The sequence below is a fragment of the Taudactylus pleione genome, unplaced genomic scaffold, assembly GCF_031769625.1.
Source record: "Taudactylus pleione unplaced genomic scaffold, aTauple2 ptg000201l, whole genome shotgun sequence".
Classification (NCBI taxonomy): Eukaryota; Metazoa; Chordata; class Amphibia; order Anura; family Myobatrachidae; genus Taudactylus; species Taudactylus pleione.
This window is the reverse complement of record NW_028284603.1, coordinates 48,917,092-48,935,000: the sequence shown is the minus strand read 5'-3', so window position 1 is coordinate 48,935,000 and position 17,909 is coordinate 48,917,092. Positions and strand designations below refer to the sequence as shown.

At 45.9% G+C, this 17,909-nt stretch overlaps 1 protein-coding gene and 1 pseudogene across 1 annotated transcript in view; one reads left to right on the top strand and one right to left on the bottom strand.

Annotated features, from left to right (window-relative positions):
* ENTPD6 (ectonucleoside triphosphate diphosphohydrolase 6) overlaps positions 1 to 1,478 on the bottom strand; it is a 37,768-nt gene extending 36,290 nt beyond the window's left edge. Inside the window, 2 exon segments of the mRNA XM_088477361.1 lie at positions 1,335 to 1,362; positions 1,365 to 1,478. Coding sequence (XP_088333487.1) covers positions 1,335 to 1,362; positions 1,365 to 1,401 — 65 coding nt within the window. The 5' untranslated portion in view covers positions 1,402 to 1,478.
* A 13,619-nt stretch (positions 1,479 to 15,097) lies between these two features.
* On the top strand, positions 15,098 to 15,216 carry LOC148518373 (5S ribosomal RNA; annotated as a pseudogene).
* The last annotated feature ends 2,693 nt before the right edge of the window (positions 15,217 to 17,909 follow it).

Below are 17,909 nucleotides of genomic sequence, written 5' to 3'. Positions count from 1 at the left end.
GCACTTATCAAGTATATTCTACAAAATGATAGGTAAAAGCAGATTGTTGCTATGGGCAACTTCTCCACTCTTTAGAAGGTTTGGTACATCTCCCCTAAGTAACATTATAACATAAAATATTGAAACTAATAAGCACAGAGAGAAAACAGAAAATATAAAAACAAGCAATAAAACCCATGAATCAATAATTCTGTTAATCATATTACCTAAAACCACACAAGTACTATTTTGTAAATCCTTTTTAAGATGCAATATCTATTATATACCAACGTTACAAGATAAACAGGGAAACTGACAAAAGGGAACATGAATATTGAGGTCATAAAACTAAACCTTACTTTGAAGACTAAGTAAATGGTTATATAAAAGTGTCCTGTGACAATAGTACATAGTCGGAAGCAGCTCTGCTCTGTAATAGAATAAGAAAGAGGGGTGAGAATGGAGGAGGCTTTATTCTTAGTTTTATAAGTAACTACTAGGAGACATGAACTTGCCGGAGCTGGGTCACACATACAATGTACAATGACTGCAGTACTAGCTGGAAGGACACGTATATTTATTATCATGATTTATACATATATATGGCTCCACAAATGTTCCGCAGCGCCTTACACAGTGCATAAACAAGTTGTAGACAAGCGAATTACAGAACAATACAATACAGGACCAGGAGCGTCTTAAGAGATGAGGGGGCCCGCGTGCACTCCCTCTGCGGGGCCCCCTCCTCTCTCCCTGATGGCCGGCAGCCGTCTGACGTGGCTAGCCAACCACCGGAGTCTTAGTAGACTCCGGGCACTAGAGTGTGCCCGGAGTCTACTGCGCATGCGCAGAACACCAGAAAATGGCAGCGGCAGCCATTTTCCGGTGTTCTGAGCAGCGCAGACACCCGACGTGGGACCACGGACAGGCAAGTCTAAAATAATATGACTGCAGTGTGTGCGGTGCGGGGCCCCCCTGGACCCGGGGGGTCCGTGTGCCCCGCACACACTGCACACATTATAGATACGCCACTAACCAGGACATGGATAATATACATTGCTACATTAGCGACCATAACATCCACATAAGCAGCAGAGCATAAGCAACCAAGTGTTAGGTGCCCTAGGGGGGAGTAACAAGTAGATGAAACTAAAGTAGGGAGAAGTATAAGAGGGTAGAGGGCCCTGCTCGTAAGAGCTTACATTCTAAAAATGTACACTCTTCAAAGGGCAGGAAGTTACTTTTCTACTTACAAGTTACACAGTACATACTGGCAGTGACACTGTAAGTATGTACAGGTCATTATACTGTATATATGTTTAAACATTTCCCATAAAAAGTCACAAGCCACTTACCTGGTGTACACAGCCTGAGTGCCGGGCCCCCAGCAGCCGGCAGATCGGGGACATGCCTCCACCACATCTCTAGCTGCTGACGTCACTTGGGGAGGGTCTCTCATTGCATCAAGCGCTGGACGCGTCTCCAGTTGGTGCCGTAATGACACATACACGCACACAGGCACAGCCCAATGAGGGAGGGTTATTCTGCAAGGCGAGAATTCATAGATTTGGCAGCGGCTTACAAGCTTTTAAAATCGAGTGACGTTTTGTTTATTTGTGTAATGGTGCTGGAAGTGTAGCATTGTGTATAATGTATTTCGTGGCTACTCGAATACACTTTGCCCAAATGTAAAATGGCGGATTGCGTGATATACATTGGTGTCTTCAGTACACTCGGAGTCGTCAGAGGTCTGAATGTGGCGTGAAGAAGGAGCCGCCAGCGCAGACGCCTTTTTAGTTCTTCAGTGCACTATGCAGCCTGAGCCCACTACTCCGGTCCACACTACTGCTGGAGGAGGGAGCGGGACTTGATATTCTCGCCCTAAAGTATCCAATGCCATATCGTCCTGTAATTAGTATTCTTATTTTATTTTAATCAGTAGTGCTAGTACTTTTCTTTAGCACATCTTACACATGTTGCCCACAATTAAATACTGGTAAATTAACTTTTTCTGTTCTGGTAACTGCAATGAGAATACAAGTAGGAATTTCAGGAGCGTAGATTCAGATATTTTTACTACAGTATTTAATCTTGAGTAACTAATTAAAAAATAAGTGGCATGCCAGGAGTATGACCTCAGGTATTTATACAATAGAGATTTAGTCATGTATGTTCCTGAACTTCCTCTTATTTTTGAATGCAGTTAAATGAGCTGAAATATTTCGTTTATCAGACAGGTTGTTTAAAAAAAAAAAAAAATCAGCTCATTAGATTTGCCTAAATTTATACTTATAATATAGTTATAATGGTTGTGTCTGTACATAGAAGTGTTTGTAGAGAAATGTACTCCTTGGGACTGTATGAACTATGGAGACAAAAAAATCTTTTTAAAATTTTGTTTCGGCATCAGGCTAAAACTGTGATGAATTTGGATTGCGTTTTCAATATTGTATAGCTTAGTCACCTAGAAAGAAACTGGGGTATGTATTATCTCAATGTGACATCAGGAAGAGGAGCAATAAAGGAAAAACCACATGCTTGACGCGTGCAGTGTGCAGGTTCCTCAAGCCAAACATGACTAGATGTATATAAATATATATTTTTGGGACAAATATACTTTTAAGGTCTGTTTATGGACTATGGAGACAAAAACATTTTTTATCGGAATTTGCATAGGCTCCACAAGTCCAAAATGACTATGGGTCTCATTCAGACCCGCTCGCAAGTGGGTCGATGTTTGGCTGTGCGCACTGCGCATGCGCAAGCCTCGGAGTGAGAGAAATTCTCTTGCTCCGTGGCTCACTACAAAAGGGGAGGGTGTCGATGTTGAACGACAGCTCGACCCGTTTTGTTGGGGGGGTGGCTTGACTGGCTTCACAAACGGAGGCGTTCCCAAGTGAACGTCTGCCGCTTGTAGGCGGCCCCACTGACATCACCAGTGATGTCAGTGGGAGAGCTTCCGGCTAGAGCCGAAAGCTCTGGGGCTTGCGGAAGACGAGACCCTACCACAAGGGTCGCAAGCCCCGATGGTTGCGATAGTCTTGGCCACTCGTTAAGGCTGTGGGTGGTAACCCACAGCCTAGCGAGCGGCCAGGAGGCCGGATCATTCAGAGCGAAAATGCGAGCGCCTCTGAATGAGGTCCTATATGTATGTAAATATATATACAATATATTCATATAGTGCACACTCCAAATGCAAACAGTTATATATGTATGCATATGTAAATACATATATATATATATGTAAATACATAGATATATATATCTTAAGATCTATTCCGCAGAAAAATCCAACTATATATTAAGCACTAATCAGGCAGCTTACATTGACTCATGAAATTGCATTATACATGTCAGTTCAGTAGATGGCGCACCAAGACAAATGGGGCATATGTATCAAAGCTTGATGTGAGCTAACATTGTGAGATATATATCACCAACCAATCGGCTTCTAACTTACATTTTGCAGGCTGTGTTTAAAAAATGATAGTTAGAAGCTGATTGGCGATATATATCTCACAATTTTATCTCACATCAAGCTTTGATACATATGCGCCATAGAGTCTTGCACATGTTGCTTGCAACCTTTCAGTGTTACTGTAGGTTAAATGGCTTGCTCCCGAGTTATACCCCTTTCAGACATACGACCCAGGAAATTTCCTGGTCAGACCCAGGAATTTCTCCTGTGCAAAATCCTGGGTATTTGTTCGAGACCCCCCTTTCACACTACAGCGTGTACCTGGGAAATTCCCAGGTAGACCCCTTTCAGACATAAGCCGGGTTTTTCATATTACCTGCCTCTCCTCTGCCGTCTGCCTATCCCCTCTCCGGCTGCCGCTGATAATGTCATCAAAGTGCAGCCTCTATTAAAATAGTTAAAAAAAATAACTCCTATCTGCCCTGGTGGTCCAGCGGGAGTGCGGGCGGCCCGCTGTGGCTGCGAACCACAGGCGGTCTCCAGTGCCGGTGTGAGGACCCGGCCATGGTTGCTGACTCGGTTGTGAGCGCCACAGCCACCGATTCGGGGGTGGTGAGCAGCAGCGCAGAGCGTCCTGTAGGACGCTCTGCGCTGCCAACTTATTGTAGTGAGCAGCAGCGCAGAGTGCTGTCAACTCATTGTAATGAGCAGCAGTGCAGAGCGTCCTATAGGATGCTCTGCGCTGCCAATGTAAAAGCTGCTTGGTGCAGCCTGGGAATAGTAAATTTCCGGGGGTAGCACCATTCAGACACGAGCAGGGTAATTTCCCGGGAAAAACCCTGATCGAAATACTGATAGGACAGTAACATCAAGTACACAGGGATTTTCACCCTAAGTGTTGTTTTCATGGCATAACTTCCCTTGTAATGCAAGTGTTTGTGTTATTGTGTTGAATTCAGCATTAAATTTCCTTTCATTTGATATATGAGTCATTGCACTGCGTGAAGTGAATCAGTTTATATAAGCATTCGAAGTTGATAAACATTCAAATTTTAAAGTGTCCGCAATTTTGGCCACCACTGTACATCACAATATTAGATGCCACTACTGTCTTTGTAAAATTAGTTCCGCTGAGTAATAACAGACATCCACGCGAGCGAAGCTTTAGGCAAATGCTACTACTATAATAGGACAATAAGTAGGACTGGACATCCAAGAAAAATTTATAAAAAATCTTTGTACAAGAAAGCTGTGAGAAAAATAGAGCTCTATGCGCATAGGACAAGCAACATTTTGTTGCAATTTCTGCTTTCCTCCTGTAAACCTTGCATCATAGTCCCAGTAATAAGATGCTCCCCCTTTTTTTTTTTTACCTCAGGTGAAGGAAGTGAGCATCAAAAAGTGTATGCCCACTCCACTAATACTTGTACGCGATCCCTATAGTAACCTGGTCGGAACCGACCAGGATGGCCTGCATGTACTGTTGATGGATGATATCTTTATCGTCCATACGTGCCCGCGCATCTCAGGTTGTTGGAGGCACCGAAAAATGCACTATATGAACAATAACAATATGATCGATATCGTTAATATCGTGCATATTTGCCGTACCATGTGTACGCACCTTTACATTAATTCATTAAATACACTTAAAACAGTTAAATCCCCACACAGCTATGTAAGTCAACTATATCACAACATGACTAATAAGAACAACAGATATTTCTCAAATCTAACTGTATCCAAAATGGCTTGCAGTGATGAAATAAAGTAACAAGCTGCAATAAATCTGTTTTATGTTTTGATTTGCCTGTTTTTTTGATGACCAATTAGTTTATCATGAGTTATAATTTTGTTTTGTAGTTGACTTATACTATATGAATGGAGTGTGGGTAAAAAAATGGGGTTGGGTATGGGATGTCGACAGTTGAGATCTCGGCGGTCAGAATCCCAATGCCAAGATCTCGACAGGGTTAACACACCGTCACTTGTTAGTCAGTATGCTAACCCTCTCCCTACCCTAATAGGGCCCATACACCTAGACGATTCACATAAGAACCAATTTATCATATGATTTCCCTTCAATCACCGCCAGTCCAGTCCTCCCGTTTTGATGCTATTTTTACACTTGTTTTTCATAAGATCAATCGTAAGATCATTGCGTCACTATATGACGAATCGTTTGATCGTGTGCATCACCAAAACCATGCGATCGATTGGGCCTAATTTCAAATAGAGGGCTGTGCTTAACGGGGGGTATAAAAAATGCCAGCCTCTTCAGCTCTGTGCACTCCTGTTTGCTCTGTGATTAGTGAGGCTTGGTTTTTACCCTGCTGAACATTCCACATTGCTAGCTACTGTGCATTGCCCTGTATTGCCTAGCTTTACAAAGTGCTTCTTGCTCTATTTACTGTGGTCGGTCTGTTTTCTGCTTTTTTTGTGGTGATGGATCCCTGCCGTTACAGAGCACTGCTGACCTATGCTGTGGTCAAGCTGAGTGAGGAGAGGGCCCAGCATAGGAGGAGGATGAGGTCCTGCTAGACAAAGGATTGGCTGCTGGAAAGGGAGAGTCAGTCCTATATATCCATGCTGATGGAGATGAGGGAGAACAATCTGGACGACTACTGCAACTTCCTGCGGATGGATGACACCACGTTTCAGGAATTGCTGCGTCTGGTGACCCCCTGTATCCGGAAGCAGGACACCAAGTTTTGGATGGCCATCACGGCCGAGGAGAGGCTCGTGGCTACGCTGAGGTACCTGGCTACGGGTTGCTCCTTTGAGGACCTAAAGTTTGGGACCCGCATCTCGGCTCAAGCTTTGGGATGCATTATCCCGGAGACGTGCAAGGCTATTGTGAGGGTGCTGCAGTTTCGTTACTGTAAGGTAAGTTAAAACACCGACATTGTTTTGTAAAATCACAGAAATTTTTTATTTCTAGTTTCTGTTTTGATATTGTTCTGTGTTAAATTAACATAATAACAATCTCTTATGTAAAACGTGTATGTATATATATATATATATATATATGTTGATATAAAGATGGGTAAAATGTTCAAATGATCAACAAGGTACCCAAACCCTGGTAAGTATGGTGCGGCATGAGTTTTGGTGTTTGTGTCCCAGATTACAGGGGCGCAAACATGCCAAAAGTGCAAAATCAGTGGTCCCGGCCCCACTGTCATGCACTTTCAGCATGTGTTCCAAGCCGCCTGAGAGTCTGGGCCAGAAACACCATGCTGCATTCCAGACCATACTTACCAGGGATTATGCATCTTCCTTCATAACAAACAAGTGTTTAAATGATTTGGCAAAACACCTAACAATTATTATAAAACATCATTGCCCTCATTTTGTCCACGTAATAGTGTAAATAAATTGGGAGGAGAGGGTGGGCTAGAAGTAGTTTGGTATGAGGCTGCGGTTGTATTACTATTTTCGTAGGAGAAGTTGTTTGGGGATGGTAGGTGGAGGTGGTTGGAGGGCGCTGAGTTGTTTGGCTGGAGGAGGTATATGGTGGAGCAGGATGGTAGGTGGGGGGGTGGAGGAATAGGTTGGGAGGAGGTGGGGGTGGCTGAGTTGTTTGGCTGGAGGAGGTGTTTGGTGGAGCAGGGTGGTAGGTGGGGGTTGGAGGAATAGGTTGGTAGGAGGAGGTGGGGGGTGGCTGAGTTGTTTGGCTGGAGCAGGATGGTAGGTGGGGGGGTGTAGCAGTTTGTAATGAGCTACTGTTTATGGCAAGAGGTTGGTAAGTGGAATTGGGTGGTGGCTGAGTTGATTGGAAGTTGGAGGTGGTTGGTGGTGCAGGAAGGTAGGATGATGTTGGTTGGAGATGAGTTGAGTAGAAGGAGGTAGGTGGATGCAGAGTTTGGAAGGTGGAGGTAGGTGGGGTATCTGGCTGGTAGGGTTGGTAGTTTCCCGTTGGTGGATGGTATGTTTGGCTGGAATAGTAGGTGTGTCTTGGCGTGGTGAGTGTACAGGTGTTTGGAACGACTGGTGGGGTCATGATGCTACTTTCTGATGTCAGTAGACATTGCCTTGCTTTAAAAATAAGGTCTGATGTCAGTCTTTCAAATTGAAACCGTTGCTCCACGACCATTTCTCGGAGTGCTGCACTGACATAGGCCGCAAACTTGTCATATTCATCAGGTGGCTTCAATAAGGCCTGTCTGGCCTGGATAAGTAGTGGGTCTACTTCCCTTTCCGCATATTTGGTTTTAGTCTTTTGTTTTTTTTAAATTGGTGTTGTGTCGTTTGGATTGTCAACTGGATTAACTTCTCTGTGTAGGTCCGGTGTGCTTCTGATATCTGTGCTTGATGTCTGTTCAAAAAAATTCAAAATTATAAATTACAGAGTTTAATGTAGTTTTCAATTGCTTTCACAATTACCTACAACGACAGAAGAGTGGCTAGCCATTGGGGAGGAGTTTGAGAGCCGTTGGCACTTCCCTAACTGCGGAGGAGCAATCGACGGCAAGCATATTAGGATTAACCAACCTGCCAACAGTGGTTCCTACTATTATAATTATAAGGGCTACTTCAGTATTGTTCTAATGGCTGTGGTGAACGCAAACTACGAGTTTCTGTATATCGACGTGGGGAAGAACAGGCGTTCTTCTGACGGTGGCTCCTTTCAGAACACGTCATTCTATGAGAGGCTCACCACTAACACCCTACATTTGCCGTCCAGAGAGGCAACTAAACATGGACCAATTTTTGTGTTTGTGATGGCGAGGCTTTCGCCCTTCATGAACATTTAATGAAACCATTTCCACAGAGGGCCTTGGACCATGATAAGCGGGTGTTCAATTACCGCCTATCTCGTGCAAGGTGAATTGTGGAGAACGCCTTCGGGATTTTGAGGAACCGATTCCAGATTTTGCATACCCCCATAAATTTAAAGGTGGAGAAGATTGACTGGGTGGTCATGGCTTGCTGTATCCTGCACAACTTCATGCGGAAAAAAGCCACCCAGCAAAGGTTATTGGGCACACCTTCAGTTGAAGACCCCGATCATCCGGAAGAGGTTGCTCCATTCTCCTCTGTGGCGATGCCAGTGGTTATGGAAACCGGTTCTTCTCTGGCCAAAAAGGTCAGAGAAGAATATATGGCCTATTTTAATGGGGATGGTGCAGTGTCGTGGCAAGAGAAGTCTATTTAATTCTTAAAAAACTTACCATAGATGAGTCCGCAGAAGCACCAACTTCCTCTTCCAGCAGGCTGCACTCCTCTGACTCAGCCAACACCTCTAGACAAGGTCTCACGGGATCCTGCTGCACCAGGAGCATCATCATGTCATAATACCATAGCGTGGGTGTGTATATGCTGTCAGTACCAGCTCCCGAACGTTTGGAATCCTGCACCTTTTTCTACTGTTTAACGAAGGCAGTACGTAGATTCTGTATCTTTTGACGCACCCACACTAGGGATGATGCATCACCGTGATATGGCTTACTATACCCCGACAATATGAATAAGGCCAGGGTCCGCTTCTGGTGGTTGTGGTACAGTTTTGACTTTGTACGCCAAAGACAGTCAAGTTGCCTGTATAGCTCGATAAAGCCAGTGATGAATTCTGTTTCACCATCCAGAGACATTTCTATGGAGATCAAAAATGGAAAAAATTAAGAAGGACATATTCATTGGGTGGTTTCATTATGGTCACCCCCAACAGTGGGGGTGGCCAAAGAACTATGGGGCCCCCTGTGGACTATTAATCTGGTCATCCCCAACAGTGGGTGTGGCCAAAGAACTATGGGCCCCCCCTGTGGACTTTTAATCTGGTCACCCTCAACAGTGGGGGTGGCCAAAGAACTATGGGCCCCCCCTGTGGACTATTAATCTGGTCATCCCCAACAGTGGGTGTGGCCAAAGAACTATGGGCCCCCCCCTGTGGACTTTTAATCTGGTCACCCTCAACAGTGGGGGTGGCCAAAGAACTATGGGGCTCCCCTGTGGACTTAAATTGTGTTATTTGAACTTTAAAAATATGTGTGTGAAAATGTACTATTAATGTGTTTTTGTGTTATTGTTTTATGGTTAATAAAAAAGTTGACATTATATTAATTCAGCATAATTGTCTATGGCAGGGGTCTTCAACCTTTGGCCCCCCAGCTGCTGTGGGACTACAGAACCCAGGATGCCCTACAACACTTTTTTAGCATGCTGTAATATCAAAATGGTGCCAGTGCATGCTGGGATGTGTAGTTCCACACCAGCTGGTGGGCCAAAATTTGAAGACCCCTGATCTATGTGGTCAAACATCTATCCCAATTAGTAGCAGAATATTTAAAAAACATGGCAGGTGGCGGGTTTATTGACCGATGGTCATACAAGCAAAAGCAAAGGTGGCTGCTAGGCACATAGGTGGCCAAGGAGCAGGGATGGCCACTATACATCATATATATTTTAAACATTGCTGACCACTGCTCATTGTGGGGGGGTCACAATAGGTAGATGATGAGCACGGAGCAGGGATGGGCAAACAGGGTGTGGCCATTGCTGGGTAAACAGACTAGTTCAGTCTGTGCAGGGCAACAACCGCTATGCATCTGAAAAGCATTGGTGGCCAGTGGCCTTTGTATAAACTATACATACCTGCACAATCTTCTCTCCAGATTCAATGCTGCTCCTGTCCGTTCGGCCACTGTCTGCAGTGGGCATACACAGTAACTTGTCAGTCAAGTGCTGGAATTCGGACGTTCGGACGCATGATTCATCACATGCTGAAAAACAATGCACGATCAGCATACGAATACGACGGATAAGATGTGCTGCACATATGATCAGAAGAACCGATTGAAGGAGCTACGGGAGCGTGCATCATATCATTTCAGAGTAAAAAAAGACACGATTCTTACAAAATCGATCGTATGGCGAGTCGAAAATCGTGTAATCGGTCAGAAATCGCTTAGGTGTATGGGGGCCTTAACCCTCCCTCTTTGGTGCCTAACCTCCCCCCAAGTGCCTGAACCTACCTCCTACACCCTAAACCTAACCCTCCCTCCTTAATGCCTAACCCTCCCTTTAGGGCCTAACCCTCTCCCCAACCCCGCTACTTACCTACTTACCTTCGGCATCCCGGTGCCGGGATTCTGATCGGCGTTGGCATTCCTGCGGTGGTAATGTACTCGTTGGCATCCCGACCGCCGGGATGCCGAACGTATCCCAAAATACGAACCGTATGTCAGCTATATTGTAGCAATTATATTTTGTGTAATATTGCTTGAAATGTCCAAAAATGTAATGTTCTGATCACTGTTCTTGTGATAGTGTGTAAGTCAGAGGTTCCCAAACTTTTTTGAATCAGCACCCTAGAGTATCAGCATTGTTTTCACGGCACGCCTAAAGCAAACATTTGTTGAGAAATTCAGAAAAAATGTAGTAAAGTAGTAAAGTGAAGAAAATTGCGCTGACCTGTCATCCTTAGGTCAAGTTATGTGGTTGTCGACAGGTTTGAGCTTCTGTTTGCCCACATATTTACATTACATTGACCATAAATAATTTGATTTGGTGCTGGACCACCAACCTGAGGCACCCCTGCAAGTGTCCTGAGGCACCCCAGGGTGCCACGGTGCACAGTTTGGGAACCACTGGTGTAAGTGTTAGCATGAGAGGGGATATATGGTACAGACCTGTATCGAAGAGTAGTGAATTTGAGAATGAAGGATAAATGACAAACTGTCTCTCTTCCAGATTGTCCGCTATCATGTGATTTATTTTTTTTTTAATTCAGTTTGCAAAAATCTCAAAAATTTCTTTACACGTTGTCATTATGGGGTATTGTGTGTAGAATTTTGAAGACAAAAATTAATTTATTCCATTTCTCCTTCATCCACTAGGGGACACTGGAGACTAAGTACAGTGGGTATAGATGTGGGTTAGCCGGGAGCTGGCACTTTAAAAATCTAGAAAGGTAGCTAGCTCCTCCCCAACTATACCTCCCTACAGGTCAGTCTAAAATTTGTGCCCAGGAAGCTGGTCACGCTTGCATGGGCTCTCTAAAAGGGCTCACTAAATGAAAGATCCTCGATCAGCATATGAGGACACAGACAGGTAGCCCCCTGCCTGTCTGCTACGATGGAGCTGCCGAGAGACCCCACCGCAGCTGCTTGCGGTGTGCGCTGGGGTCTTTAGCTGCAGAGACCACTGTCTCTGGGAGGTACCTAGACACGCTGCGTGCGGTGCACGTCGCCGTCCCCTGCTAGCTTTCCTGCCACCGGCAGCACTTGGCAGCCATAAGGTTAGTGCATCCTGGCACCTTGAGTAACAGGGTTGCCAGGAATACTTATAGGTGGGAAGTTTGTTAAGCAGCCCGCTCAGCGCTGTAAACGGGTGCCGTAGCGGGGGGCCGAAGCCTAACACTCTGTTCTGCTCTTGCCTTCCAGCGTCCTCCAGCGTTCCTAAGGGAGGCTGGCGGCCATTTTATATAACATGCTGCTGCCTGTCACGCTGAGAACAGCGGAAAGACTGTCCTGACTGCCAGATTGTGAGGCAGTCAGGTAACTGAGGAATTACTCTGTGTTTGCACAGAGATTAACACATTATATTGTGCTAGACAGCGCTAATCACTGCATCAGTGCTGCTTGGGCTGGGTAAAAAGCAATATCCACTATATGCCGTTATATTACTGTTTCCTCTCCTTTATATACAGTCTCTGTGTTTCTCACTGTCCCTTCACTCTGTGGGTGTGTGGGTCAGGTGTCAGTACATGACTTCTAAGGAGTCTAAAGCTGCTCAATAGACGTTTCCTGCAGAGATTGTGCAGAGAAATTTGCAAGGGGGACAGTCATCTGCATCCCTGCTGTGTGAAAAATGCGCTTCACTCAGATTGCTGCTTTACAAACAGTGGTGCAATCGATGCAGCACATGGTACTTAAATGACAGTACCGGTTTAGCAAAGATAACTATTTGGGCTGATCAGTTTACTTCAGTCATGTCTCATCTGTCTGCAGAGCTGGGGGCTTTTCGCAGAGAGAGAGAGGTTGCCAGATCTCAGAGGTCGGCCATCTCAGAACAGATTGGGCACCTTCTTTAGCCAGATCTGTAGAAGGGCTCACTAATGTTATGTCAGCCCAGGCCCCTTCCACGGCCTCGTCCTCTCTAGTTCTCGCTAAAAGACTGATTCCGAATCCCCTTAGGTGGGATGAGTCTGAAGAGGACGAGATGCCGGAACAAAGGAAGGTGAGGTTCAAACCTGAGAAGGCGGAACCTTTATCTCAGGGTGTAAAGGCGTTGATTGCTGCAATCCGCCAGGTGTTACTTAATCTACGCCGTCCATCTTTAATAAAAGACAGACCGGCTGTCACCTTCCCAGATATTGGATTAAATCCTGTCAGGACTGCGACTATTTCAGTACATAAAGATAGACTACTTTTGCCAAAGTTCCATTGTGGTCGTTGGAGGAGCTATCCTGCTTGCTGGCATGCTTCACATTTTGGGGATAGAGTGTTAAAGTGATCATCTGTTTCCCAGGTGTTGTCAGGTCGTGGGATTCCTAGATTGCTCATTATTTCAAACCTGATTCCATTTGGGTCACATATTCTGAAACTTCCTATGGATCACAGACCTCTAGTATAAAGCCTGTTACTAACTGTGTCTCAGTGTCTGTGCAAGGTTGCTTTCAGGTCTTTTCTTGGACTCTTATTGCTCCATCACTGTAGTTTCACCATTTTGCTGCACCATTTACTTTGTCTGTTGTTTTTCCGTTCCTGTGGATATTGAACTCATCCTTGTTACAGTTGTAAACTACATCATTGCAGTGTCATCTCTGCAGCATGGGGCTCAACCCCGCTCCGAACCCTAGCCACACCACAGGGCCCCAAACCTTGCTACAATCTTCTCCGCATTATGGGGCTCAACCCTGCTCCGAACCCTAGCCAAACCACAGGGCCCAACCCTGCTACAATCTTCTCCGCATCACGGGGCTCAACCTTGCTCTGAACCCTACTCGCATCACGGGGCTCAACCCCGATACAATCTCCGCATCACGGGGCTCAATCCCGCTACAATCTTCTCCGCATCACGGGGCTCAACCCCGCTACAATCTTCTCCGCATCACGGGGCTCGACCCCGCTACAATCCTCTCTGCATCACGGGGCTCAACCCCGCTCCGAACTCTAGCCACGCTGCAGGGCTCAACCCTGTCCTGGAATCTCATCACCTTACAGGGCTTAACCCTGCTCCAACTTCACTACCCCACAAGGCTCAAGTTTGCTTCATCTCTCACTGCACCACAGGGCTCGGCCCTGTCCTGGAACTATATTATTCTGCAGGGCCCGCTCTGCTCCAGGTTTTCCATTAATACAGGGTTCTACCCTGGCAAAGGTTCTCAGTGTTATCCTGAGGTGTTGGCCTCATTCTGGACTAGGAGTTCCCTACCACATTAGTTCTTATATGTTAAAGACTGCATATATATATTTGGGGATTCTCTCCTATATTTATTATTGCATATGTGAACCTCTGTGCTTTGAGACTTTATTTGAGACCTTGCTGATTATCATTCTTTTGTGAATAAATTCTATTTTACTTTTATCCTGTGCTACTGAGTTTTATGGAAAGGTCATACCTAAGACCACCCCAGTTTATTGTGCCTAGTAGGCCTGCCCTCCCTCCAGGAGTCTCAAGTGTCGGCAGCCGTGACAAAATCCTTACCTCTGCGTGGAAACACCCAGATGTTCAGAGTGTTTAAAAAAAAAAAAAAATGATGTTCCGTCTGTCTAGGAAGACGGCACTCCCGGTTCCAGGAGCTGTTTCCTTAAAGCAGGGCTTGACAAATTTTTCTAAAATCTAGACGCCAGAATGAAAGTGTAGGAGCCAGACCACCATCCCCCCAGAAAAAATTAGTGAGGAGCACAGCTCTGTGTATTATGCAATTGTTATACACACTATACTAGTCCACAAAATGGTCACAGTTGAATGGATACAGTAAAATGAACAGCTCCCCTGCTTCACTCCCCACCCTCCAGTAATAACGGACCACATTTCACATAAAACAATGGTGCAAGAAAGTACAACAAAACATCCCTCCCCTCGTGGTCACACCACTATCCCTCTGAAGCCACTCCAATATCCCTGGCCACGCATAGACCCTATTACCGGAGAGCTATATGCAGCCAGATAAAGGAGACAGTAGACAGCCGAGGCGTACAGGAGAATCAGCGTAGACTGGGACAGACAGCAGGGATCAGAGCATGCCAGGATGGAGAGGGGTCGTCAGCGCAGGCCGGGACGGACACGGACAGCAGTCGCCGCAGGCTACACTCAGCACATGCACTCCTGTGCATATGAACACAACAATACTATAGGCACAAATCTGCGCCAAAGCTGATGGGGATCTGCTTCCTCCCTCACTGCAAAATCTGGTAGCCAGGCAGCAAAATCTGGTAGCCATGGTGACCTGGCCCCCGGGATTTGTCGAGCCCTGCCTTAAAGGAATCTTCCAACAGGAAGTTAGGAAATACATTGAAGTCGATTTACAGTGTCCCTTCGTCCCGCACTAGTAAGCTGCTGGATCAAGGAAATACATTGAAGTCGATTTACAGTGTCCCTTCGTCCCGCACTAGTAAGCTGCTGGGTCAACAAGGCTGTTGTACTTTGGGACACAACTTTCTGAGGGCCTTAGGTCTGTAGTATCGGCAGATCTGATCCATTTAGCAGAACAGATTGCTTAGTCAGCTGCTTCCTAGAGGAAGATTCAAAGGAAACTACGGCCACACCACCCTGAACACGCCCGATCTCGTCTGATCTTGGAAGTTAAGCAGGGTCAAGCCTGGTTAGTACTTGGATGGGAGACCGTCTGGGAATACCAGGTGCTGTAGGCTTTAACATATGTAATCTTTTTTCCAGAAAGCCGATGGAGAGTCAATAAAGAGCTGTGGAGGCTCTTCCATTTCAGCCCGGCAGTGGTCTCGGTTGCAGGCTTCAAACCTGTAGCTGTCTAGGGACAGAGTGGTTCCCTAGACAGCTACAGTGGCGCCTCCAGGTGCCACTAGAGAAGTTCTAGTTCAGATCTCAGCTAAATAAGTGGATATCTCAAGTCACAGACAGCAAGTCCGCTTATCTCCCATCTATGGCTCCTCCTCTTAGGAAATCCTTGCAGGACCGTTCGGTCCTTACGTGTACCAGGGAGATTCAGAGGTCGTTCCAGGAAGCGCCTGCTATCTCCCGTGGTTCCAGAGGCAGAGGTAGAGCCACTGCATCCTTGTCTCAATAGGATAAGCCTTCAGACACATGCTGCACTTCCCTCTCACCGGGTGGTCCCAGGCTGGGAGCTTGCCTTCAGGAATTCATAGAGTTTGGATTCAATCTTCTTAGGATGTCTGGATCCGGGACATTGTTATTAAGGGGTTGAAGCTAGATTCCATCTACAACCTCCGCCTTGATTTTCACTACTGGTAACCAAAGTCAACAGACTAACGGGTTGTGAGGCAGGAAGCTATAGGCTAGCTTCTGTTCTCTCGAGGAGTGGTACAGGTTCCAGTCCACCAGAGGGGGAAAAGGTTTACTCCAGCTTGTTTGTAGTTCCAGAGCCGGATGGGTCGGTGAGACTTATTTGAATCTGTAAACTCTCAATACAAATTTGCGGACCTTCGGACTCAAGATGGAGTCCTTTCAATCGGTCATTGCAGGTTTCAAGAGGGACGAGTTTATCGTGTCTTTTCAGATAAGGGATGCCTGCCTCCATTTTCCCATTTGGCCTCATCAGGCATTCTTTTGGTTTGAGGTGCGAGAGTCTCATTTTCAATTTCAGACCCTACCTATCGGTTTTTCCTCAGCACCTAGAGTTGCAGGAAGGTCATGGCCGTAATGAGGGCCCTGCTTCGGACGTAAGGTATTACTATCATTCCTTATTTGGATCAGTACCTAGATTTGTTACTAGACATATGGATTACTTCCAATCTTCTCCTACAACACAGTTGGATTCTCATTTTCCCAAAGAACTCATAGACAGCATACTCAGCGCTTGCCATTTCTGGGAATGATTTTGGACACTGTAAATAAGGTGTTCTTTCTTCAAGAAGAGGGTCACCTCCATTCAACAGGATACTGCGACATTGTTGAGTGTCAGTGCACCCGTGCATTCGACTGCTGAGGTCGATGGTGGTGTCCGTTGAGTCCATCCATTATGGGAGGTTCCAGGGCCGGTCATTTCAATTGGACCTCTCTCAGTTGTCGGGGTCGCAATTCTCCTTTATTTTGTTCTTCATCAGCAGGTACAAATTGTCACCCAGAGTTCGAACATCTCTCCTTTGGTGGCAGATTTACTCTTACCTGTGAGCAGTGCTACAGCTGTGGCATACATAGCAGAAAGGGCAGCTCCAGAAGTCGGGCTGCCAAGAGGGAAGTAAGCCGCATTCTTCTCTGGACAGCAATTTTCACTCCAGGAGTATAAGACTGGGAGACCGACTATCTCAGCCGACAGGACATTCATCCGCACAATCCTCAAGTGTTTCAGCAACTGCTTCCGTGGTGGGGTCTGCCTTGGGTAGACCTCAGGGCGTCAGGGTTTATCCATCAACTGACGCTTTACTGCTCGCGAATGAGAGGCCCACAGGTGTGGGTAGTAGATGTTCTAACAACTCCTTTTTCAGTGTGTTTACCTGTTTCAACCAATCATACTTTCTCGTCTTCTTCAGAAGATCAAGGGAGAATAGGCCAGGGTGCTATTGGTGGCTCCAGATTGGCCCAGATGGGTGTGGTATTCAATCCTACGTCTTCTACTGATAGACAACCCGTGGCCTCTTCCTCTGCAAAAGGATATTCTACAGTTTCTGCCTATCTATCAGGACTTTAAATAGCTTTGTTTAACGGCGGGGCTTTTAATAGGGCTATTTTTACATGTGATTCCTACTATGCATCGGGCTCGAAAAGTAGTCACTTCAAGACACTATCATTTTTGAGGGCTTACGTCTCCTGGTGTGAACTCCGGGGTTTGCCTCTGTAAGAAGTCAAGGCTTCTTCTTTTTCTGCAGGCCGGTTTTTCAGCAGGCCTTCGTAGGGGATCTCTGAAGGTTCAGGTGTTGGCCCTGTCAGTTTTCTTTCAGAAGAAACTAGCATTATTACCGGACGTTCAGATCTACCTACTAGGAGTCATCAGGTTACAACCTCCATTTGTTCCTCTAACGGCCCCATGGGACTTGGATTTGGTTCTTGGATTTCTCCAGCTTTCCTTTTTTCTTTTGAATCTTTACAGATTGTAGAGTTTAAAAGACTTTATCTAGGAAGGTGGTTCTCCTTTTGGCGCTTGCCTCTACTCGGTGAGTGTCGTTCTCCTTACCTAATTTTTCACGAGGATAGGGCTGAGCACGCAGATGTGTTTTTTGCCTAAGAGGGTGTCTGCATTCCACACTAACCGATGGTGGACCCAGTGTTCAACAACGATTCTCCAGCATCCAGATCCTTAGATGTCGTCAGAGCTCTTAGGATCTATGTGGATAGGACAACATCTCTCCGGAGGTCGGAGTCGCTTTATTCGATATCAGAAGGCTCATATTGGCTGGCCGGCTTCAAAGCA